This window comes from Thermobia domestica, chromosome 1 (assembly GCF_964235325.1).
Source record: "Thermobia domestica chromosome 1, izTheDome1.hap1.1, whole genome shotgun sequence".
Taxonomy (NCBI): Eukaryota; Metazoa; Arthropoda; class Insecta; order Zygentoma; family Lepismatidae; genus Thermobia; species Thermobia domestica.
Genome location: NC_137454.1, coordinates 58,765,209 through 58,792,534, shown reverse-complemented (window position 1 = coordinate 58,792,534; position 27,326 = coordinate 58,765,209). Strand labels below are relative to the sequence as shown.

The 27,326-nt window shown below is 35.0% G+C and overlaps 2 protein-coding genes across 4 annotated transcripts in view; one reads left to right on the top strand and one right to left on the bottom strand.

Moving 5' to 3' along the window:
• The window catches only part of LOC145685056 (DNA primase large subunit-like), a 40,058-nt gene extending 21,723 nt beyond the window's left edge, over window positions 1-18,335 (top strand). The window contains exons 9-10 of the mRNA XM_081757401.1: window positions 6,589-6,780; window positions 15,822-18,335. Of these exons, the coding sequence (XP_081613527.1) occupies window positions 6,589-6,780; window positions 15,822-15,943 (314 nt within the window). The 3' untranslated portion in view covers window positions 15,944-18,335. The remainder of the gene's footprint in view (window positions 1-6,588; window positions 6,781-15,821) is intronic.
• A 107-nt stretch (window positions 18,336-18,442) lies between these two features.
• The window catches only part of Tdh (L-threonine dehydrogenase), a 44,007-nt gene continuing 35,123 nt past the window's right edge, over window positions 18,443-27,326 (bottom strand). For 2 of the 3 annotated variants that reach the window (XM_081757408.1, XM_081757404.1), the window contains exons 5-7: window positions 26,796-27,059; window positions 25,427-25,693; window positions 18,443-20,841 (exon numbers count right to left, since the gene is read on the bottom strand). In XM_081757408.1, the coding sequence (XP_081613534.1) occupies window positions 20,711-20,841; window positions 25,427-25,693; window positions 26,796-27,059 (662 nt within the window). In that variant the 3' untranslated portion in view covers window positions 18,443-20,710. The remainder of the gene's footprint in view (window positions 20,842-25,426; window positions 25,694-26,795; window positions 27,060-27,326) is intronic. The other variant, XM_081757415.1, reaches the window with a different exon arrangement.

The window sequence follows — 27,326 nt, the reverse complement described above, 5'->3', positions numbered from 1 at the left end:
CATTAGATTAATAATTCGAATAATGAAACGTATATGCAGGATGACTCACCTAAAACTACTGTAGCATTTACTTCAAATTAAATAATAATCGTGGAAATTCTTTACACTTGATGTCTTCCATTTCAACTCAGGCAAAAAATAAATAAATAAAAATAAAATTGTACCATCACCATCTCAGATATTGTTGAAACTTTTTTTTTTTGTAGCAACTAGCCGTGTTTTTAGAGACCCATTTTTTTTTATCGGAAAAAAAATCCCGCCAAGAATGGGCCATCAAAGACGGGGAGTACAATTTATGAATTGTAGAAAACATGGAAAATGGTCAACTTCGGAGCCCCACAATTCAGCTATGGAGACAGGTAGTTATAATTCTTGTGGTGTGGACATAGGGATATAAATAAACTATATTTTAGTATAGTTTGGTTTGCGCATGCGTATCGTTTTGTACATAAATTAAGAAATGAACGTCAGTTTATCTGAAAAGTCGAAGTTTGCGATTTTTTTTTTTTTTTCGAGCGCTTCCGATTCGAATTTTAAAATTCTGTTTTCACGGTTGGTAAGACCTAGTTAATCGCTTTCCGAAAAATTGTATCGCTTCTGTGTGTAAACATTTTGTCGAAAAAAAATCGAAAAATTGTAAAATTTTCAAAAATCGCCATTTTTGGGCGTCATTTTCTCCATATTTTAAAATTCTGAAGTTTAAAATATGGAGAAATTCTGAAAACACCATATTTTAAAATTCTGAAATGTTGTCAGATGGTTTAACTTTACATGAATAATAAACACACCAAATACCATTCTCGACCACTGCTTCATGAATTAACTACAGCCTTTTGAAGTTAGTGAAGTTTCGTTAACTTTGATGTCACAGTTGGCAACATTGCAAATAAAAGTGCAACAATTTGATGATGATTGTGGTTCACATTCATTAAATAACGAACAAAAGTTTTTTCCCGACTGTTTTTTATTATTTTGATCAAAAATCCTCTCTGAAATAGTAAAATGAGCCTCCCCCTACTACTCTGTTTTCTTAAACCGAAGTAATCTGAGATGAGCATTACTATTACGAAACACACAAATTTTAAGTTCACTTACTTAAAATGATCTTTGGAAACAAAATTTCACTGATTTTTATTTACTTATTTATTTATTTATTTTATTTTATTTTTTCACATGAACCAATCATTTGCTTGCTTGGTGTCTGTCTCTGGCTAACAGCATGTAACCGTGCAGATGCTCCAATAGGTGTTGGTGCACTCACAACTCGTAGCACATTGTCGATAATCAAAAAACACTTAGTTTCACTTCTCTTATGATCTGGAAACCTGTACCCTGCTGAAGCTCGATGTGGAAGCATAAACAGCACTTTAACTTCACGTAATTCATAATATTTCTGTTACCACCACTGGTTAACATATATGTATGTAACAAAACTTCCTTTTTGGAGACTTCTTAAATCTACACTTTGAATTGCAGAAACTCGATTTTGGGGGAAGCGTGAAGTTAGTTCATGGTGACCCGTTACTGCCATGAAAACTGCCGTTTTCCGAAAGCCAAAGGTGATTTCGTTGAATACCAGTTACCGGTCGCACACTTTCCCATTCTTGCATTTTTTTACCCGGAAATTGTCGAATTCAGTTCTAGGCAACAAAACGAGAGTAATACCCGGAGTTTGTACTTACACTATACTCATGAATTCTTCTGCAGTTTTAATACCGTGTATCTGTTTTTGCCTAAGGTTATGCCGCGTTGCCACATTCTTTACACCCCCCCAATACCGTCACAGAGACCCTTACATAGCCGGTTTCACTGAAAAACCGACTGCTTTATCAGACCTGTCTGCATCTTGAATATGTAAAAGCGATTTTTAAAGTGGAATTCAGCACTATCAGAAATCACTGACACGGTTTGAGAAATTGTAGACACTTGTCGTTTTTCTCCGAGTATTTTTAGAATCTTGTCTATGGTTATGAGTACATGAGCCGAATCGTGTGTTTTGTCGTCGATTATTACAACAAAACTGTCAGTTGTTTCATAATAATATACCACTGCCATAAAGATGGAAATTTGCTCGTGTTTCCGGTGATAACTATGAATTTCACTATGCAAAATAACAGTCCAGTTTTCAACGAAGTCCACATGAAGTAAAATAGAATTTGTATCTTAAAATTTTATACGATGCTTTTCGGTAGCAATTAATTGTCTTCGGATTTTCTTGATGTAGTCATGAATTACAATTCTTACAGTTAAACCAGCAACGTACGATACGAAAACAGAAAGTGGCACATTTTTTTTTTTAACGAGATCATAGTTTTCCCATATAGCATACGTAACACTTTCATTTTCATCAGGATCAGTAATTAAAGACTCCACACTTATTCCTTCCACTCCAGAACGTTCACCACATTCTTGAAGAAGACAGCTGTTATTTTCTACGGAGCATACTACTAATGAAACTAGGTCACTCATGACAGCTTCAATACAGCTCCACCTTTGATTTGTTGCAACGCAGTAGCAGCTAACAAAATTTGCACAATATACACACACACAAACACACTTCCCTCACAGGTTGCGGACTGACCCGCTTTGGTCGAATACTATAAAATTTCGAGTGACACATTCTTATGCTGGGATTGTTCTGTTTATAAAAGTCCGTAAATTTCTTTAATGGAACGCGTAAAAAAACGTTTCGATTTTTTAACTTTTTGTCCATTTTCGACCACTGTAATGACATCGCACTTAATTGAGACTTTGGAGCATTCCAAATCATCACTCAGGTAATAGTTCAGGCTTTTTATAGATCATCAGAATTTATTGGATGGCCGTTTCAAGTAAACTTAAAATTTGTGTGTTTCGTAATCGTAATTTCCACCTCAGATTACTTCGGTTTAAGAAAACAGAGTAGTAGGGGGAGGCTCATTTTACTATTTCAGAGAGGATTTTTGATCAAAATAATAAAAAACAGTCAGGAAAAAAACTTTTGTTCGTTATTTAATGAATGTGAACCACAAACATCATCAAATCGTTTCACTTTGTTTGCAGTGTTACCAACTGTGACATCAAAGTTAACGAAACCTCGCTAACTTCAAAAGGCTGTAGTTAATTCATAAAGCATTAGTCGAGAATGACATTTGGTGTGTTAATTATTCATTTAAAGTTAAACCATCTGACAAAATTTCAGATTTTTAAAATATGGTGTTTTCGAGAAAATGACGCCCAAAAATGGCGATTTTTGAAAATTTTACAATTTTTCGATTTTTTTTTCGACAAAATGGTTACACACGGAAGCGATACAATTTTTCGGAAAGCGATTAACTAGGTCTTACCAACCGTGAAAACAGAATTTTAAAATTCGAACCGGAAGCGCTCGAAAAAATTCTCAAACTTCGATTTTTCAGATAAACTGACGTTCATTTCTTAATTTATGCACAAAAAGATACCCATGCGCAAACCAAGCTATAATAAAATATAGTTTATTTATATCCCTATGTCCATACCACAACACGAATTATAACTCTACCTGTCTCCATAGCTGAATTGTGGGGCTCCGAAGTTGATCATTTTCCTTGTTTTCTACAATTCATAAATTGTACTCCCCGTCTTTGATGATCCATTTCTTGGCGGGAAAATTTTTTTCGACAAAACAAAAAAATATGTCTCTCTTAAAAACATGTCTAGTTGCTATAAAAAAATCAACAGTATTTGAGATGGTGATGGTACATGCTCTGCCTGAATTGAAATGGAAGGCACCACTTATCAATATTTTTATCAAGTGTGTAAATTTTTAAGAAAGTACTCCACCCTTACCAACAAGACAGGATTTGCCACCCCACTTTAAGACTGTAAATAGCAATGCATGGGTTTGGGTTCGAGTCCCGATGAGAACTCATGTGGTTCGAATCATACGTTAAACTGTAGATCCATGTATCGTATAGCCTCGTTGCTGACTCTAATCTAATCTAAATGGCGATGTGGTTCCTTATATCTAATTTAGTTCGATGCAGTATGTTTGGAGACAAATAGAAATATATGGTCATACTCAAAGGTCATGTGAACATCAGCAATATTCAGTCATGAACACTTGGTAGCTCAGAAATACGAGTAAGCCGCGTTTATGCGAAGACCATGAAAGCATCATTTTGTTACATTGATCATATCTTACAGTGTATGTGCGGTATGAAACGTACTTGGGAATCGAACCTCAGCGTTGATAAGTACTAGTAGTTCAGGTGTCTTTTTTAATTGTAGTCATGCTTTAGAAACCTTCAGCTGCAATTAACAAGAAAGATATACTTATTATGTGTTATTGAGAAGGAAAAGAGCATGTTTGCAACGTACTTTTCACTCCAAGAAACCTTCACCTTGACAGGTAGTGGTTCTCGAAATTTCTACGTATGTTGTTCATTGGTTGTAGCCCGTTTAGAGGTTGTTATACATTTTTGCAACTGATTCTCGCGAACCTTTACAGCATTCAGGTCTCCAACGAGAAACACTCTCCTCTGAAACCAATGAGCGCTTCAGGCTGACAATACTGTTATTTCGTTTCGTGCAGACCATTCCATCAAGCATTGACCATAATCTATAATCCAAACAGTTGAATTCTAGGCTCGCACAAGACCAATCATCAGAAGCTGCGAAGCAGATACATTCCTTTGTACTTATCCTTGCCTTGTAGACTGACGTAGAACGCTGATGGAAGTTCCGTTGTTTGTTATTGGAGATGATGCTGTTGAGATCTCTGACTGAGGTAGGATTTTGAACCCACTAAATTGTCGAGCCTTTCTCACGAACAATGCAAGAGTTCGGTGCATACACCTTGTTATTTTGATTTTGACAGTTGATCAATAGTGCAAATATTTTAATCCATGAAGAGGATTTTCAGTGTGGGGTCTTTATTTATTTTCAGCATAAGGTTACAGGGAGAGACTTATTTTGACCCAGATCTATTTTAATTGATGTATGCTACTCTTATCACCAGCAGTCCCACGTGGCTAGGATATGTTTTAAATCTTCACCTAATGCGTCACTGATAGATGCCTGACGAAATTAGGTGGATTTTTATCTCTACTGTTCTCACAAGCTCTGATGCCTTACACTTCGTGTATGATCTGTCCTAGGACAATCATCTGTCGCTCCACTCTCTGTAAATCTCTGGGATATCTGATTTATAGAAGCTCTAATAACTTGGACCAGTATATATAGGATGGACTATTTATTTTGATATGCCCTTGTAACTTTGAAACTAATAGACAAAAATGCTGAAATTCTGTACCATGCAAATATTGGTAATAGGACATTGTTTGACATACTCTGTGAAACCACAAGATTAAGAGTGTTGCCAACTTAACATGAAGTTGTATTTTTTTTTTTCAAGTGGCACTATGTAAGGTTATTAGATATTTCAAATCTACATGTAAAAGAAAAAAAAAACATACAGTACCACACTTATTACATAGTGTTGCAAACTAAGAATTCTACAGTATCACAGACATCGAAAAGCAACCAAACTCTGGAGGATTCTACAACAGTAATAATACAAGTGAGAAGGACGTTAATGCACATCCGAAGTAATATAATGTCGAATATTACCATCATCATATGACATATTTCGAAGAAACAAAGGTGCAAGGAATTGAAAATTTGACTTCTTTTATAAGACTTTATTTCGAAAAAAAAAATGTGTACATAAATATCACATCGAACTACGTACATAGTTTTCAATAGACATAAAGATCGCAATGCCTTTTACAACAATTTGATATCGTAAACCATCCTGGAGGCACATTAAAAAGTGTTAAAAGTTTGCAACACTGCTTAAAATTATATAATTCAGAAAACTTATTGTAATTAAAGCCACCAAAAAATATTGTTGTATTACTGTAGAAGCACAAAAATCAAAAATTGTTTTAGAAAGTTCCCACAAATATGCCATTTTAAGCAATAGATCAAATTTTACCATATTTTTCATATCCCGAATAGTTTGAGATATCAAATTGCTGTAAACGGCATTATGACTTTTATGTCTATTGAAAATCATGTTAATAGTGCTATGTGACAACTATCTAAGCAATTTTTCGTACTAAGCATTGCTGTGCTAAGTATCTAAGCATTACTGTTGTAGAATTCTCAAAAGTTTGGTTATTTTCCGATGTTTGTGATACTGTAGCGTCCTTATTTTGTATGTTTTTCTTCTGTAGGCTACTTAGAAATGTGTAATAACCTTACGTAGTGCCATTTGAAAAGCACAATTTTATGTTAAGTTGGCAACACTGTTAACCGTGTGGTTTCGCAGAGTATGTCAAACGATGCCTTCCCTGCCGATATTTGTATGGTAAAAACTTCCCAGCGTTTTTTTCATTAGTTGAAAAGTTAGGTGGACGTATCAAGATAAATGGTCCATTCTGTATATATACATATATAAATGGGAAGGGAGTCAGAATATCAATATGGGGAAGGAAATGTGTGACAAATGAATGTATTAGTTTTCTTCATGATCAAAATGTCAAAAATATTGAGTCATTATTATGCATTGTAATATATTTCGATTGGTATTTATTGATGTATTTATTTTAATTTTAATTTTTTCAGCAATTCAAGAAGTAATGGACTATGTAAGTCGTGGACATTATCAGCTAGCGTGTCAGAAGTACTTTGAAATTACTCATGGAACAGTTCTTGATACTGGAATTAATCATCCAAATCAGTATTTCATTGAGAGTCAAAATATAATCACCGGCAAAACTCCAGTGAGAACAAAACCAGCAGAAAAGACACAAAATGGTGAGTGAAACATTTTTGTAGTCGATTGGCATAGTCAAATAGTCTGAAGCGCTAGGTTGGCAATCATAATTCGGTCTTAATAACGATTTCGAGTTTTATTTACTACATAGAGATTTTGTCATCATTTTACTGTCAATATCATTTCCCATCGCCCCTTTAATAGGGTACAATCATGAAATATAAGTGCAACTAATAATAATAATAATAATAATAATAATAATAATAATAATAATATCTAAGTACACTATAAGTACATCTCTCCACCGCAACATAAAATAGGTATCCGTAACTTTGTCATATACCATACCATAATGTAAACAAGTAACTCGAGGTTAATTGTACGAATTCCTTCAGTTGAAGAAAACTAGACAATCTGTACATACTGCTATACATAGATTGCATTTATGTCGTATTACGGGCTAGGGAAATAATAAGAAAAGAATCACATGGTTCAGGGTTCATACACTACCTGGATAATTCATGGAAATCGATCATATCTAGTAAAAAAACTGGAAATATCAGAGAAATTGAGTTCAATATTTTTCTATATTTTGAATTTGTTCAAGTATGGAACAAAAGTATTTACTTATTAATTCCCTTAGTAGGCTTCTCAACTTAATATCTTTCCCCTTTAACCGATTCGGTACAATATTCATAAATGAACCTTCGTTGATATAATGGGAGCACTAGTAAGCTTTCCACCTTATCTGAAAGCGATACTGACCTATAGAAGTAGTTCTTTAGAATTTCATCCTTGCAACCCCAGAATTGACTCCTACTCTTTGTAAGACAATAAAGTATTTCGTAGATGTTGCCAAATTCTTGCTACTACCTTTTCTTCAAAAATTTCCTTTTTGACTTTTGTGATATATTCGATGTATTAGCATTTTGTGCAGATTCATAAAATCCTATTATTTTTGCTATATTGAAAAATGACTCGTGAAAATTAAGCAGCGAACTTAAAACAGCTAGACAAAAAGTCGTGTCTACAGTTTTGACCAGAATTGAGTTAGTGACGTCAGCTAGGTCATATCAACGTAATACATCATCTGAAACTCTGAATCTGCAAAATATGATATAAATTGTGTATCTGATATAGACGTTGTACTATAAGATGCTGGCTTATTAGTAAACAGTAAATAACGATTTACTCAAAAGCAGATTTTCTGTGGATATGACTTTTGGCGTTGGAGGGCAGAATTGTCTAGGTGTTTTAAGTTCGCTGCTTAATTTTCATCTCTTTACAGGTATATTAACTTTGAATTATAGAGATGTCTGGCCAAAGATCAGTGTTTAATCGTCAGTGGTTAGATCCAGCATTACGTCCTGAGTGGACGCCTTGGTTAAAGGAGGTTAAAGTGGGTGTGCATAGTGCATTTTGCGGGGTATGCTCTAAAAGTTTTTCATTAATATGCGAGTACAGGCAATTAAAAGCCATGCAAAAGGACCAATACACAGGCAAAGACTAGAGAGTTATAGTACAGTAAAAAATCAAAGAAGTGTTGTGGATATGTGTAAACCAATTCAAAAACAAGAGGAGCAACCATCACAAAAGTCACAGAAGAATTAAAACAACCATCTATAAAAGGCTTCATTGAAGAAGATGAAGTGACATCTGTAGAATATTGTGGGCAATGAGACTTGTAGTGAACAGAGAATCTTACAATTCCTGTAAAAATGATAATATAATGTTTAAACAGATGTTCCCAGATTGTGTAATTGAACAGAATTTAAGCATGGGCCCTTTGAAACATAGTTATGTTATTTGTTACGGCCTCACACCATACTTTAAAGACAGTGTTGTGAATGCAGTAAACGGGTGTCAGGACATTGTAGTGTGCTTTGATGAAGCGTTAAATAAGGTAGCCCAAAAGGAGCAGATGGACATTCATGTGAGGTTTTGGAACGATCCAAAGGAAGAAGTTTCCACGAGATATCTTACGTCAGTTTTTTTGAACCATGCTACAGGTGAAAATCTCTTATCTAAGTTTAAGGAAGGACTTTCAAAAGTGCCTCTGAAGAAGATTTTGCAAGTCAGTATGAACTGACCTTCTGTTAACTGAAAATTTCTGTCAAATCTAAAAGAAGAAATTCAGACTGATTCTACAGATCCACAGTTATTAGTAGATTTAGGATAATGTAGTCTTCATGGGTTCATGGGACATTCCAAACAGTCATGGAACTGCAAAATGGAATGTTAATAATTTTTAAAGGGGCTTTACTATTTGTTTAAAGATAGTCCAACACAACAAGGAGACTACGTTGCATTCTCTGGGACTTCCACATTTCCCCCAAAATTTTGTCAGGTACGCTGGGTAAAAAATGCACAGTGCGCAGAAAGGGAAGGGGTTGATTTGTTAATGCCAGCAAAATTGGCGTTCTTCAACACCTTGGCAACAGAACTAAAGGAATGTTTAAAAGCATTTCAGCTTCCAAACCTATGGTACCGTTCTTGTGCGACACACTTACCAACCTTGTTAAAAGCGTGATGAGGCGATGTGTTAAAGCAGATAGCAGATGTTATTGAAAAGTGTAAATCAGTCAAGAAATTGGATTTGGAAAATAAAGACATTTTGTTGAGATACAAAGATATCGATGTGGGATTTGGGACAAGAAAAGCGTTAACTAAATGTGGAGCTTCTGATCGGCAGAAAACGGAATTTTCTTTGCAATGTCAATGGTTTCTAGTGGTAACAAAAAGATCTTGGAGCACAGCCTTTAAAATATAAATAAGAGATGACCTTGTTCGTGCCGTGTCATCTCTTGATCCAGAAGTTATTGTGAAGACGCTATCTTTGGCTCAGGAGCGAACGAAAATATGTATTCAGATCCTTCATTCCAGCAATCGGTTGTCCGAAAATATTGCAGAGATAGCAGTTGCTCAGTATATGACTTTGTGTAGGTTGACAAAAGAGGAATACCTGGAAGTCTTTGAGAACTTTTGTGAAACTAAAGATAATCTTGACAAATTGTGGACAAGTCTGCTTAAGAAAGACAATAAATTTACTGACTTGGGCTGTATTCAAAATTGTTCTTATATTACATGGAAATGCGAAAGTTGAATCCGGTTTTTCTATCAACAAGAGCCTGTTGGTTGAAAATTTGCAGCAGGATTCAATTGTAGCACTGAGATAATTACATGATGGCATTCAATATGCTGGTGGCATTAGCAATATTCAGATCTCACATGAATTAGTTAAAGCAGCTAAAGGATCCCGGACAAGATATGAAACGGCATTGGAAAGAAAACGCCGTGCAGTAAAGGAAAATAATCTGAAAATTGAAATGAAAAAGAGGAAGCTAAAAGAATTAAATGACTTGAGGGGGAAAAAAAGAAGCGTTTGGAGAAAACTCATAATCTGGAAGCTGAAGAAATAGATAAAGAAATCAGTAAGGTTATGCAGGACTTGTAGAATAAAACTACTTTAGTATAAGAACATTATATATTACGTTGTTTATTCTAAAACTAAAAATTTTTAATGACAATAAAACAGTAGAATTGTGAATTTTGTTAAAATAAAACTGCATGGATAGGGGAATGGCATGAACGATTGCAAATGTAAACCGTGATGATTATCTATGTTCTAAAGTTTTGGATATTTTAAATTTTATTTATTTTAATTATTTATTTTCTTGTGACTCAATATTTAATTTCGATCGTTACTTGGGAAGAAGGGTGGCCATTCTTAAAAATTTAAATATATTATTCTAAAAATTTATGTGTTCTCTTACTGTTAGTTTCTTCCACTAGACCTGGAAATTGCAAAATTAATACCTGGAAAACCTGGAAAATTCAGGGAAATTAAGTTCAATATTTTTGTATGAACCCTGATTGGTTGCAGTGTGGTTCCAAAATCTGACTTCTAGTGTTTTTGGTTTAACGTCCCACGTTTATGCACCGAGTCTAAGGTAGACGATGATGAATTGATTATAATGATGGAATTAAAAATTGGAAGGAAACCGGAAAAACCCGAGAAAACATACGCATAGTGTTTGTCCACCACAAAGTTCACATTGTGAGGGCTAGAATCGAACCAGAGACCCATGCAACAGTTGAGTCCTTTACCACTGATGTACTGCGGGCCCCACTCCAATGTATTACTATAGACAGTAGACATGCTGACCTCGTTAGTCCTTTCACTACAGTTTCCTGATTTTAATGTTTCACATATTACCCCTTTTAACTCAGAGAGGGCCATGGTGACTCAGTGGTAAAGGGCTCACCTCTAGTGCTGAAGTTCCCTGGTTCGAACCAAGGTCAAGTGAGTTTGTGGTGAACAATATGATGCCTGGGAGATTTTTCTGGGTTTTCCCGTTTCCTTTAGCCCATGGCGGCGAAACTGATTTTAGCCCCACCCATCAAAACCAACCCTCGGCTTTGGAGTCTCTGATGGTTTTTAACTGAAGACATTCTTTAAATTCTAATGTGAGGTATAGATATTATAGATAAAATAAGAATTTACCATTGCGTTATCATATGCCCAGTGTGTCTACAGACTATTCAAGAGGTAGAAAACTATTGAAGCTGCCAACACCACTCAAACCTTTTCTTCAATTTGAATTTCTCAACCAATCCTGTAAAACTAATTTGGTTACACACCCATTAGCATACATATTCGTTAACCGTGTAAATTAGAAACTAAAACAGAAACCTAAGTAACGATGAGAAGTTATTTAGCTTCAGCATAAGGACTGGGATTTTCATGATACATTAAAATTTAAAAATTCATTAGTTTGGATCGTTTCTAAAGCAAACGAGAAAATCATTTGACCATTCATTTTCAGCATGAAGAGCTACTGTTTAATGTAGAATCTAAATTACACGCGCTCTACCGGGAATCGAACCCTGGTATCCTATGCCGAAGGCATGTTTGCTAACTATATGTCCACGAGAGACCTTCAAAATATGCGTGAGATTCCACCAGTCTAGCGGGACATACAGAACTGACTCCATGACTCCTCCGTTTTACACCTTCCGTATGTGACTTGATTATTAACAAGTGCGATACTTAAAGGAGCAGTTCGAGTTTAAAACAAGTTTGGTGCAATAGAAAGAGTAACAAAAAATAGGAGACCCGTATTTTTTTATATCTTAATAGGCCGTCTCGTTCAGCTTCTACAGGCATTTATTTTTGATGAATCGTAAATGCTGACGTCACTGGTGGGATACGCGAGAAACTCAATGTGAGTCAGCAACCACTCCCTTGTACGCAGCTGATAAACCTTTAATAGTGCATTAGATTTAATAGATTATGTTTTGGATTTGTTAGCAGTCTTGCTTTATGTTGAATTCTTGAGGGACGTTTTTGTTAGTTGTTTTTCCTACAGCATTAGTATAAAAAAAGAGTAGAGAGAGAGAGAGAGAGAGAGAGCAGTAATTACGTTTGTTGTGCGAAACAGTGTTTCTTCCAGACATGTTTTTAGCTCTGAGAGATTCCCCCGGAGGAGACCAAAACAATACGTCTATAATATAATAAATATAATAGTACTGTGTAAAAATAACGTGCCTCTCCGAATACTAAGTGTCCCACCCGGATTTTTTTTTCTGAAAGAAACACTAGTGTGAAGTAGAAAACACGTGTTAGTACAGCGCGTGCTGTGTCTGTGAAGTAGAAATGCCTATCACTTACTGTGTTTTCGGTTGTAATTCTTGTGCAATTAAAGCTGAGGACATAAAGTATCTATCTTTACGTTTCCAAGTCGTGAGAAATCACCAGATCGATATAAATTATGGCTCAAGAAAAACAATGAAAAAAAAATGTACCAAATAAAATCACTCGTGTTTCAAACATCTTGAAGAGCCTACCTTCGAGAAGTCAAGTTTACTGAAAGAAAAGTTAATGCCAGTGGCGGATCTAGGCTGGGGCCGGGGGCCTAGGCCCCCCAGTTTTTGAGTGACAAAATTGATTTATGCTATTATTTAGATTTTTTGAAAGTTTTTAGTAAACATGATATACCTATCATAGTCTGGGTTCTGACTCTCCCCCCCTCTGAGTTTTTACCGTCTAGATCCACTTCTGGCTAATGACAGGAGAATTATTTACACGCAAACTGAGAAAGAATGCTGTTCCAAGTATATTATTGAAAGGTATAAAATCCGAGCCATTGAACAAGCACCGATCTATGTCCAGTTACTAACGTACAGATATCGTACAAGACGCAATTGACGGTTGTAGTCAAGACGAGGCATTAGAGGGTAATAGAGAAGATGTCACTCATGATTCTGAAGATACTGCTCTAGAAATAAGCTATACAATGTGAATTAGGGAGTGAAATATACCGGTTTGTAGAAGGAATCAGTGACGATGACTGTTCCTCAAGACACTGATTCATCGTTTAATTACTCTGTATCATGTGACAATGATGATGAAACGGGTGATGAGAGTTGTTCCGCGGACAGCTATGCGAATAAAAGAAATTTAACCGGTGAAATGTTTTTCGTATTCTGGCAAACTTTACAGATGTTATTTCACTTTTGCCTCATATGTTGCGCCCCTGTACATACTTTGAAGCACAAAATTATAGGGTCAGCGTTAAAAATTGCAACAAAACGTGAAAATGAACATACTTATGTTTGGGAATCGGAAGAATGATTAAAGAAAACGTACTTAGGTGTTGCAGCAATCTCGTCCGCCATCTATTTACATAATATTGGTTTCGATTTTTTTTTAAGCGCTGAACTTATGCTTTATAGGATACGTTTTATAATATTATAAAAACGTTTGTACAGCCCACCATCAGATATCATTTTCTACATGCAGATGATATTTGTAAGTCTTTGCAATCAGTTCTGGAAAAGAAAACCGCACTTAGAACGTACCACCGCACCTCTCACAAACGAAATGCTTGGCACTGTGTAGTATGTAAGCCTGCTCTCGCTCCTTGACCACCTATGACGTCATCACAAAATCTTTCTTTCTCTGTTACTCGCTAACGACTGAACGTATCGCGATCAAACACCATTCCTTTTAGAATTTTCAACTCTACAAATGGAAATAAATTGTAAAAAATGCATTTCTAAGTCGAACTGCTCCTTTAAGTATTTATCTGTGGCTTTGCATGCTTGCTTTCACAATTACATTACAGAGGCAAATCAATTTAAAGTGTAGTTCAAGAATATTCAGTTGTTTCCTGAATTCTTGTAAAAGAAAGGAAGCACTTAAACATACATCATTCCTAATTGTAAAATAAATTTAAAAAGTATTTTACGAGGGGGAGTCAAATGAAAACCATAAAAGTAGAAATAAAAATCCGCATATGGCGCCAGTGAGCTTTAAGTTGGCATGCCTGTTTACGATAGTATGCCGGATGTCTCCTAGGTGGCAGCAGCTGGCAGATGCACAAACACCGGCGCAACAACAGTTCCAAAATGGCAGCCCCACTAGCCACATGCACCAGCGAGGAGCAGCGTTCTGTGTTTCGGTTTTTGCGAAGTGAAGGTGTGAAACCGACATTTTTAGGCGAATGAAGGTTCAGTATGGAGTTGCGTGTTTGTCACAGCCACAAATCTATGAATGGTGTTACGTCTGTGGCCGATGCTCCACGCCCCGGCCAGGCTCGGCGCGTAGTGACTCCAGAGACCATTGCAGCCGTTGAAGCCACAGACGTAACACCATTTGCAAATTTCCGGCACCATTCATAGATTTGTGGCTGTGACAAACACGCATCTCCATACTGAACCTTCATTCGCCTAAATATGTCGGTTTCACACCTTCACTTCGCAAAAACCGAATCACAGAACGCTGCTTCTCGCTGGTGCATGTAGCTAGTGGGGCGGCCATTTTGGAACTGTTGTTGCGCCGGTGTTTGTGCATCTGCCAGCTGCTGCCACCTAGGAGACATCCGGCATACTATCGTAAACAGGCATGCCAACTTACAGCTCACTGGCGCCATATGCGGATTTTTATTTCTACTTTTATGGTTTTCATTTGACTCCCCCTCGTATTTTTCTCTTCGTCGCAAATAAAAAATCGAAAATCTTTGCGAAATCTTTACGGCCTTGAAACAATATGAGTCAGTCTTTTCTGCCACTTTTATCGTAAGGAGCGCGCGAAACAAATTCAGAGATGGAAGGCTTCATCCTATTTCCTCTTTCCCGTCCGTTACAAGGAAGTGTGTTTGTTTTCAGTCACGTTAAAAGTTTGATAATATTGTACGAAAGGGCACGCATTTAAAAGACTGTTCTGTGAGGCAGGCGAAAGCGAGAATGAACCAAACCGGAGCGTCTCAACAGAGGGAAACGTAAAGTCGTAATTCACATTGTGCTGCCAAATCTTTCACGAACATCAATCAGGTTGCAGACTCCATATTAAAATGACTAAAATTCTTTTATTCGTATTAATTCTGGTTTTCTTCGCATTGAGAAGGCACGTGACTTTGTGACTACATTATAGAGCCGCTCCAGCGTTCGCCTGAAGAGCTTGTCGTGGGACGTAAAACTACAAATTTCATTTCATTTTCCATTTTAATGCGTATCTCTTATAAATCGTATGTATTCACGAAACGAGAAGTTCTGGTCCTTTTAATTCATTTACATTTCTCGTGAGAAGAGACTTTTTTTTTTCCCTGAGGTTTCGTTAAATTTTGCAAAATATGCGAAATTGACTGGACTGTACAAAATTGACTTGAACTTCGATAATATTTAATTTTTTTTTTTAAAGAAAAGCGAATAATAATAGAATACAATTAAGACTTCTGGACAGGTGCATGAAGAACACATGGAATTGGAGGGACGTGCGTAGCAGTTAGTCCAAAAAATTAACTTATTTGAGTGTGTGTGTGTGGATATTTTGATCCGATCTTGGCGTTCCGGGATTAATCTTAGCGGAAAGAAACATTGTAGTGTCTTCGTGACTTCACTAGCATACGTTAGATTAAATGTCCTAGAGATTCTATTTTTGAGCAGAACATTTTATATACGTAAAGCATTATCGACTAACATAAAGAGGTTACTGAGTTGGGTATCTGTAAATATAATTGAATGTTGTATGACTGTATCAACAAATAATATTAATGGTATTTTTGTTTATTGATTTTTTCAGTAACAATATCCCAGTCGTCTTCAACTCCCTCTCTATCTTCGTCAATAACGAACATTGAAGATGAAATGTGGGCAGATGACTTTGACCTCCAAGACATTGAGCAGGGTAATGAGAATAAATAACATCAAAGAGAATTAGATTTTAGAGGCCTCAGCCGTAAAACTTCTAGATCAGTTTATCTCAGTCAGTTTTCAGAATTATATTTAAGGATCAATCAAATAGTGCGGGGACCTAACTCTACAGTTAATGCTCTTTGAGTTATTTATTTTTTTTAACGTAAAAATAAACTTGTGCCTTTTTTAACGTGTGTTTGTGTATTTGTGTATAGTGCGGAGGAATTCGTGTCATAATATGTATTCACTTTTCTGTTATTGGGTATTGTATATGATACTTGTGTGTCTTCTCTGTAAATTTTAACATATTTTTTATGATTACTGGGATCGTTTATCTGTTGCCGTAATGTGAGTTTTATAATTGTTATTAGAATGCACTGTTTTATGAGAATGAAAGAGGTGTCGTATAAGCCTAGGTACTTTTTGAAAATATCATAAAGTATGGAAGTAGTGGGAGAAATGGCTCTAATTTTTATGTCATGATAAGTACAATTATCGTGCACTCAAATTTCTATCGTTATTGGTCCTAGTTGTAAAATAATAATAATAAAAAATATTCATTAATAATGAATCCTACAAGGTACTCTTTCAAAGCCAGCATGTTAATCGTATTTCATCTACTCTCAGTAGCGTAAGATAGCATTGAAGATAAGACAAAATGTTGCTAGAAAGATATCACTTTTAAAGCACACATTAGTTCTTATTGACGAAACAGATATAACGCTAAGTTATTAAAATACGTTTAATCGTGAGTGAAAATCAGTTTAAATTAATTAAATAATAGGGAAGAAATATTTTTTTATGAATTGGAATGTTATTAAAATAATATTGTTGAGTTGAGCTGTGCATATTCGGCACCATCCATGCTTTCGAGGCATTTTGCACATCCAGTGAGAGGATATTTCCTTGTGTCCCACCTCATATTAGCTAGGAAAATAACCATTGATTTATAATTACCTATTTTATTTTCTGTTGATTTATGAAAAACACGAATCAACAATCCGTTCATTTTAGAACGTGTAGCAATTTTTACTGCTTTACATAAAAATAGACTGGTTCTTAAACAGGAAAAGTTCCAAGTGAAAGTTCGGATATTTTAACAAAAAGGAACAGAATCCAACAAGTAGAAATAGAGATTGTTGTTTTAGAATATAAAGTCAGTGTTAATTAAAGTGAATGAATCAAGATACCAAGGTTTTCATTACGCATTTTAGGTAAAAGTATAAATGTTTCATGCAATAACAGTTTTGAAGTAAATAGTCGAATAAGCTTCATTAACTAGTGCACAAAAATAAAATATTTTCAGATCACGAAGAACGTATTCAACTTCGGAAAAAGAAATCTTTGCATGTACAGACTTTGTTATATATAAAAAGAATGTACGAATTCGGTTAACTTTATGTAAATTTTAAACATTTAGGAAGAAATTTCGATACAAAAGTTCTGGCTAATGATATTGTATTTCGTTTTTGCGCATTCGATTAGGCTTGAAATGAAATGAAATGAAATTTTACAGTTTAACGTCCCATAATTATGCCCGTTAGTCTAAAGGAGACGGATGGTTAATGAAAGTAAATGAACATGAAATAATCGTTGGAATGAAATTGTGAAATGAAACCGGAGAACCCCGAGAAATTTCATGGACATAGTCCACCAAAAACTCGGTGAGCCGAGGATCGAACAAGGGGCTCGTACTAGAGGTGAGTGCTCTATAAGTCAGCAGCATTGACTTGATGTCTGAGATGCTGAAATTACAGGAACTTAAAGACTTAATTCATTGTTGTATTGACACCTACTTACAGTTGATCAGTATGAGCCATTTCTAGCTGTTGCTTTCCTCGTTTGGCTACAGAACGGTTTGTTACGATGGTATTTAGCTATAATTCTAACTGGACTAGCGATCCAATCATTCTCGTTGGACTTCACCATGAGTCTTTCACTGACACAAAATATGTTCTTATATCATTACATCTATTGTATGGAAGGCACTTGTGAATATCTTGAGTTTAGTGATAAGTACTTTAATGTGTTCTTAGATATCTCAGGTGTGATGTAGTAAATGTAGTAGGGTTCCATAAGTATCTCATAGAAAATTAGTGTTGCAGTTAAACTGTGGTAATACACTGTATTTGGTATTTCAGTAGTTTGTGTGAGAGTTACTAGTGTAAATAAAGTATAGGCTATAAGCCTAGCAGGAAATTAACATTATGAATACACGTAATTTTTCTTCTTTTTGAATAAATGCGTAAAATGAATTATTACAAGAAAACAGTAAAAAATTAATCATAACACTGAAGAAAGACACTATTGAGACAGTATTGACTAAAACGCTTAATATCACAGGAAAAATTTCCATTCTTTTACACACACGCATATATATATATATATATATATATATATAGTACCAATAACACAAAATTAATGTAGAGACGATTACTATGTTCAAAGAAAAGTGTTATAAATACTGGAATTAGTACATGTATAGATAAAAGTTATCGGTGAAATTTGTACATTTTTTACTTTTATATTTAATATTAGTATTTTGTAAATATGAATAAAGTGTTTTTTATAGAGATCTTGTGTTCGTTGCTCTTGCTACATATTTTCAAGTCTTTCACTTCAATATTCGGTTTTTGGTTCTACAACAGATGAAACTTTGCTGCGTGTAGTGTGAGCACGTGTTCAGTTCACCAAACTCAACTCCCTGGCTTTATATATCAGGAAGACTGTAGCCAGCCAGATAATGAACGTTCAACCAAGTGATGTGTAGTCAGTGCATCGGCTTAAGACAGCGTCATTACAGGGTTCCCACTGGTCAGGAAAGTTAGGGAAAAATCAGCGAAGATGGTTTAGGTCAGGGGGAAAAAACCTGGAAATTTTATAAAATATATTTTTTCTAACATTGATTGTACACCAATTTCAGCTTAGCCAATCATTAATGATCATAGTATGGGACGTGGAGTGTACGTATGAGCAGTTGATTATTATTTGTCTCTATAGAATAAATGCTCTCATATATAAATATTCACCGTTATATATTCCTTACTTATGTGCCAACGCCTTCCGACACTCATGAAAGTCAGGGAATTTACTGCCAAAAGTCAGGGAAATAGATTTCTCCAGATCAGTAGGAACCCTGCATTATTTCTAGACCTTATATTAAAGTGCTTCCCTATTTGTCTAATAAACAATAGTGGATCGAGCATTCTGTTTCACAATGGGAATTAGACTCAAGACTGCACCCATTAACCATTCAGTAAGGCAAACTTTTTCAAGTTTATTCAGATGCGAAAAATAGAATGAAGTAGAAAGCCAAAATAAATATTTATTTGTAGACTTCAATATTAGATATCAAAAAAGTATGTTTATTCTTTTAAAAAAAATATATCACAGGTTTCAGCGTCTTATTTGAATATATCAATATATTGTACAGATTGAGCATAATATCTTTTAGTTTATAATTGGGTTATATCAGTGAGCATTTACAATACAATTGTTTTTCAAATATAAAAATAATAATCACTATTATGAAAACAATATTTGAATACATTACGCAGTTTAAGACGAAGTTAAAAGTTGATTTTACCGACTTATTTTTCGTTCATACACTCTAGTAAGGATGCAAGAAAGGATGAATTCGTGTGGCACATTTGATCAAAGAACTTCGTTATCATTAATGTGGTTTTAATAGTATTATTACTCATAGTGTTTCTATGGGATATAATTCTAAAGACATTAAAGTTGATTCAACAATAATAGTGTCAACTTACAATTTTATTCTACTTATTTTTTGCATCCATATTTGCAAGAAAAAGAAAAATAAGTCAGGAAAACTCGTTTTACTTTTTTCTTAAAGTAAAATACAAATTAATATCCATTATTAAAATAAGACTACTAACTAAACCGTAAAATCACATTAAAAATGTATTGATGTATACAGTATAATGCTGCTTGCCAGAAGAGATATATTCCTCTTAAGGCGTAGTGATCAAATAACAATAAATTATTAACAAAATGTGTTCAAATCTTCTTTTTTAAATAAGATATAATAAACATTTTTTGTAATAAATTTAATTTGGATCAAATTTGACGGAATTAAAAATCTTTTGACATGATAAGATACACGACGCCAAAGAACTGAGTATCGTGCAGGACAGGATTACAAAGAAAGGAATAGTTCAAAGGATTCAAACTATTCACTTGTATAAATTCTTTAGTTTAAGATCAAATAATACTATGAAAACTAAAAGTGTTGTATCACAATTCCTTTTTCACATTTCCGAATACGATCCTGGTGTATGATACATGAATTCTGTGTAGCAAGAATTTTTATAAATATTACTGAAAATATGAACAGGAACCATGATTAAAAGCTCTCTCTTTTATACACTTAAGCGCACCGTTATGCAGTGCCATAGAACGATGCAAAAAGGGAAGCATTGCAAATTTGGCAGTGGTAACTTATACTACGAAAAATCTATAAAGTTAAGTATGGATGAATAACAAATAATCGAGACACATTTTTTACAGTTGTAAGTTGTTATACAATAGTAACTATAAAATGTAAAAATAGAAATAAAAGTTTCGTATTTCGTGAAACTAGTGCTTCTGTGGAAAACAATATATTGATATTCTGTATCACAAAGACGAGTTACTAACCCTGCTTCTGTGTTCTCCAAAATAATTTTAAAACAAGTCCTAATGTACTAACAATCGTGAAAGACCACTTGGTTTCAGTTTTTCCTTGTCTAGTATTCTTGATAACATTAACGTAGATCATCGAGACTGGATCTGTTCTCGTATACTCTTGATCATTACTTGGCACATTTTCTCCAAACCGTATTTGTGTTTCCAACCCCAGTCTTGTCTTGCTTCAGTGTCATCAAATACTTGTGGCCAAGCATCAGCTGAAAAAAACACACAGTGAGTATTTGTATGTTTAAAGTGAGTGGAAACTTTTACCGAAGAAATTGAATCAATAAACAAGAAAATCCATGCACTTTTTAATTATGCTGCATTTATTTTTGAGAGCACTTTATTTTATACCACACTCAGCAACGTGCTTCCAATGCCTACTCTCAATAATAAACAATTAAAAAGTGCACCAATCATCTTCAAAGTTTTTTCTTTTTCTACATGTAAATAATACAATGTAAAGACAGGTCTTATCTCGAAATTTCTTAAACTTAGTGTGTTACTCTTTCAGTTCGTATTCAATCATTTATTTCTTATCAGAAATAATTACGAATTCGGGAATCGAACCTGAGTCCACAGAATAATTACGCTCATTAGAAATCAGCGGAACTCTCCGAAGGAATTAGCATATTAAAAATAAATAAATAAAAGCACGAGCCCCAAAATAAATATATATATATATATAAACTTCTTAAATAATGTGAAATTGAAACCAAAATAGCATTAACACTACAGAATCCAGTTTAGAGAGAATCTGTAAAGATGAATACATAGAATTAATGTTGCTACGAATCTTCATTTTTTTTTTTATTTTTTATTTTTTATTTTAAGCTTTGGAAAGAAACATTAACGTATTAATAAAACAGGATATCAGGTATTATTACTGATAATAAGATGTCAACTTGGTCTCGAACCTTCTGTCTCTCTACTTCTTGAGACGAGACTTGGTTCTTACATCAAGGAAAAGATGGTTCAGCGACTTCATTCGTATTCCCCTTCGCACAACTCTTGCTGTGTGGTACAAAATTCAGTTATCCATCTCAGTACCCCTAGTCTCTCTCCCACTTGAGACGAGATGCGATTCTGAGGTATACGAAATTCGGGAAACTAGCAACTATATTTGAATTTCCCCGGACACAACTCTCTTATTGCATTGTTTAATTCTCAGTCGCCACTTCATCCGAAAAAAAGAATAATTCCAGCAAAGATTCAACTCCTCTTGGACCGAATCAACACCTTCTACCTCTTAAGATGGCAATTGAGAAATTTCTCTCCTCTAACAATCTGTCTAGTTATTATATAAGAGCGCTTGCCAACGACCACAGATGGCAGTGTTCAGAGGTGTATTTTGAAATTTTAATATCGAGTAGAAACAAGAATCGTTGGAATGGTCCTCGCCTAAGACAAGCTGTTAAATACCGTAAATAAATTTAAAAAAATGGCTTGGAGTTTCTTCGGAAATTGAAGCTAGAGGGAAAATAGATTATTTACAAATTAACAAAATACACCGAATTGAATATCAACAAATTGGTTATTTGATTTTAAAAAGATGAATATGTTAATTAATTACCCGGCCGGAGTTTTCTTTTATATACTTTTGATAATATACATTAATTTTCAGACTTTTTTAATGCAAATGAATTAGCAGTTCCCTTAAAGAAGGGTACCACAACAGACAAGAAAATTGATGTTTAGGTTCTTTCATTTAAAATAATTAAAGACGTGTTTCAGCGTTTTTTAAAGCTTCGCTTAGAAGGGAAGAGAAAGTGGTGGGATTGCAGTTGTTATAATAAGATAATCACATTATTTCTAAATCCCTTGAGATTTAGATTAATACATATTTAGAGATGTGAGTAGTGCGAGGCAATAGGCTGAGCAAACACGGGTATCTGGGGCCAAAGTCTCCAACTAGCCGAAGGCTAGTAATGTAATATAAAGACAGGAAAAAGTACTATTATCTATCTATTGGCAAGCCTTTATACTTATACTGCTTAACAATTGTTAGGAAACTCGTTTTGACATGACCTAAATACATCAAGTGACCAATATATGTATGAATGCAGAGATTAGTCGAGTTTTATTGTCCAAGGATGACTGGGGTTCCCCACCATGAAGAGAAATGAAAAATGTAAAGCAATATGGAGAGAGGACATGAAATGCAAACTGCCATGAATGCAGAACTTTCTGATCACATCAGGACGGCACAGCATCCTATACCTTTTTACCATGCTGTTGTTAAAAGTGTTCAGAGGGACCTTAGGTGTGTTGTCTTATTTCTTAAGGGTAGTTTTGAGAATCCTTGATCTACAGAGTCCAGGGTGGTGAATTTGTGTAATTTCCCTTTTGAGAGCATCTAAGGTATGTTCGATGGGATAAGGATCTGGGGATTATGTTGGCCAATCCCAGATTTATATCTTCGCTTTAATGTCTGTTACTTGGACAGTTCCGTGTGGATTCGCGTTGTCATTTATGTAAACCTCTTGAATGCAGGTTCGATTTTTTTATGAGTAAGGGACAAGTCGCATGTAAAGCATCACCGGTGTGAGCTCAGAAATCCAAAGAGTAACTGTTTCTTTCATATATTGTATGACGTGCACATTATGAACACTAAAAGTTTGAAAATCACATATTAACGGTAGCCAGCCCGTTTATAATACACAACTGTATTTTCCGTAACTATTCCAACTGTACACACAGGAGAATGGCCGGTGAAATGTGGTCATAGAGTAATTGTTTCTTTCATATATTGTATGGTGTGCACGTTATGAACACTAAAAGTTTGAAAATAATCTATTAACGGCATATCACGTGTTCTAAGTGGTAGCCAGCCCGTTTATAATACACAATCGTATTTGTCGTAACTATTCCAACTGTACACACAGGAGAATGTCCGGTGAAATGTGGTCACATGCGTGATGAATACATTCCTATAGATGTCATATATCGCAGGGTTCCTCAGTGTATACCATCTGGTTTAAATGGCTCCATAAACAAACCAAAGGGTATGAGGTCAGGTGATCTGGAGGGCCATTCCACGGGACCGTGGCGACCAATCAACTACTCTTGGGAGTTGTGCATCAAGCCATTGGCGCACACCATCATAATGAGGAAAGGCTCCATTGTGTTGAAAATAAGAAACGTTGCCTCTAGTTGCAGAAGGGAAGGAATTTTGTAGTGTCTGAAAACGACCAATGATCTGGTGTCCCATATGTAACACCACAACGTAACCTTTAAAAAACTGTGTTCCTTACTCTGATCAATACTGTTCTGACTACTGTATTGAGTATCCACAATTGAGCAGATCGACCTCCCTATTCAAACAAAAAGAAGCTTCATCGCTGAACATGCCACATGTAAAGAGCGATCTAGTTTGCGTTGGTTCGTAGCCTACGTGTAGAATTCTACTCGTCGATCTGAGTCATCCTCATTTAGTTTATATAGAATGTGCTGTTTATAAGGATGCAGGGATTGGTATGCAATATTTGGACAATGGAGGACTGGCTGATGGGAATTTCCAATGAGAAACAAAGTATTGCGTTTGGGACTCTTCATAAATGATATTAGAACCGTCGTTACCGTCTCATTTGGAGGCAGTGTTTGATCTCCATATGTGTCCAATCTTTCACAGGGTTAATTTCTTAGAGTTTGGTAATTATATGCGTGACGGTGCTGTGCGATACCGGATACCTGCTTGGGTATCATCTGTTGCAATGTCTCTGGAACTGCGTTATCCGGATACAAGGATTCCAATCTTCTGTTTCTTTGTCAGAGGCATGTTAGATCAAATAAGATATTCTGCCAGTATCATTGAGATTTCTTAAATCTTCAGAGTTGATAATGTGCAAATCGTACATCATGTGAAAGAAACAATTACATCTTTGGATTTCTCAGTTCATGCTGGTCTTACATGATATGCGGCATGTCCCTTTCCATTTTAAAATTTTGAACTTGCATTCAAGATGTACCCTACAACTTACGTCCTCCCGCCTAATGCAATCTCCCATTAAGAAATTTCACATTTTCTTCTCAGGTTTCAAAATAAAAGGGCATCCAAAGTCTTTTGACTCACCCTGTATAGAAAGACTAATTTTGAACGATTACGATGCAAGGATATGTATGTAAAGGAAACTAGATGGAAATTGATCCAATATTTTATAGGAAGTTCTTAAAGTGGAAATAAGTTTTCTAAATTGAACAAGTGCAGGAAGAAGTACTATGCGTTTCACGCTGGGTGCTTCCAAGTTTCCTTCGGTAATGGTCGCTTAGTTGTAGCTTCCGATCTTTCCTCTTGTAGTTCATACGTAATTTAAATTTTATTCCTGAAATCCATTCATAATTTAATGTCAGGTCTGTTATAGTTTCTGTATTTGCAGATTATTATTGAGATTCAATAAAAACTCAATAGAGCAGCTATCAATTAACGTCATTACAATTTTTATTCTAATCGGTCAACTGTTCATAGGAAATCAAAAAGTCATGCTGTTGGACCGTTCTGGCTTGCCGCTGGAGACACTAAAGTTGGGCATCAAAGAAAACAGGAAATGAGATAGTAGTGAAATAGGTTAAATAGAAGAGAAACCACTTGGAGAAGCTTTTAATATTGAATTGGGAATAAAATAAATAATTGAACAGATGCAGCTGTGAGCTGAGTGCGCGTATTAAAATTAGAAAACAAACCAGTGTGGTCCTAAAATATTCAAATTTATATTAATCATTTAGTTGCATTTTGAATCAGGATGAAGCTATCGATGATAATGCGTAATTTGAAATATAATAATAAAGCAGATAATGTCTTACCTATGTATTGTCTACTGTCAGGTTTGTATGTCACACTTAGGTCTGGAATATGTTTCTTTATCTCATCTATTAGTTCTTCTGGCGTAAAACTCATGGCTGTAACGTTGTATGTTCTTCGGTTCAGCTTTTCTTGAGGAGTTACCATTATTTCCCATAATGCCCGCAGACAGTCGTCTATGTACATCATTGGCAAACGAGTATTTGGGCGTAAGTAGCAGGTGAACTTCTTAGTTCGGACCGCGTCATGGAATACTTGCACAGCATAATCTGAAAATAAAGCGAAAGTGAAGTTACCGTTTCCTGGATAATTCGTTTACCCGCGTATGATCTAAATCACAAATGACTTCACAATCAACGTAGGTATAAGTTGCATTATTGTTCATTGTTTAATTTACTCCAGCAACATGCACAAGAAAATCTCATAACTTGAAACTGAAATTTTTTATTAGCATTTTGGTCAATTCATTGTTACTTAGAACAGGAAGAATATAATAATAATATGAGTAAAGATGAAACTGACTCTTGCTAATAATAATTATTATTTATTTACTTGATTAATTTTGAAAAAATGCTATAGATTTTTGCCAGAACTAAGGCTAAAACCATGGTTTCATTGTACAATAGTTATGTTATACCATTAGTCACAAGTACATTCAAATTATGTTTACATTTTATTTATTTTATTCTTCATTTACCGTACACGTGCCTCACTAATGAATAATTGAATCTGTATCATACTCTACGGCAATGTTCAATTCTTTTTCATTTATAGTTGCAGTTATTTTCTTCTATCAAGAACTTAATGTAGACCAGAAATATTATGGCATTTATACTAAAGGAAGTGGTGAATAAAAGCTTTTAAAAATATTAATCGACTTTTAAAAAGCTCTATAAAGCAAAACAATAATTCGTTATTATTATCTAAAAACAACTGAAGTCTGTATCAAACCAAACAAATTTAATGTCTAATCTTATAATAATAATAATAATAATAATAATACGTGAGGGCGAGCATTGCTACTCCTACATAGAATAGAATGACATATAATCGTTATACGATAATAAAGATTGTTCGGTTTAATTTTTAGACAATAACTTCTTTCGCTGCTCAATTTTGGTTTCTCGGTGTTCTGTAACCAAGTTTATTGTAATCAATGCATTTTCCAGGAATGTAAGAATTTTATTCGAATAACTAAGAGAGAAGAATTGCATTAAATTGTCTATCCTTACAGTACAAGTGTTCTCAGGTTTTTGAAAATGTAGTAAGTAAGACGGCAACTTTAGTAAGCTCCTAAGACAATATTTACTAGCTCAAATTTGATCAGCTAAGACGCGCTATATTTAAACTTATCCTATAAGATTTACTTACCTGTTGTACCACCACCTGGATTTGTATCACTTGATATCACCCCAGGAAATCGTAAACAACGAAAATCGAGCCCAAAGCGGTGGTGGTAATATTCTCCTAGAAGTTCTCCATGGACTTTGGATACTCCATAAATTGTTCGAGGACGCTGGACAGTAACATTTGGTGTTGGACATCTCGGTGAGTCCGGGCCAAATGCTCCTATCGTACTAGGGACAAATATCTTCAGCTGGTATTGCTTAGCAAGTTCCATTACATTATGCATTCCTAAAGAGAAAATATTTCAAATTAGTCAGGCATATAATTAGGGTTGTTATACACATGCATTTTCTGATTTGCCGTCTACGGCGAGAGCCGTTGCGTTCTTAAAAATCAACACAAATAAATGGATTATTTTATGTATAGGTTCGCAGCCACACTTCAGAAAGCATGCTATTATGTAACAGAAAATAACAGCAGCACGTGTTGTGTAACTATATACCAGGTATTAGGCCACTTTATCCAAATGCACTGTGTGCTACCGTCTATTGCACT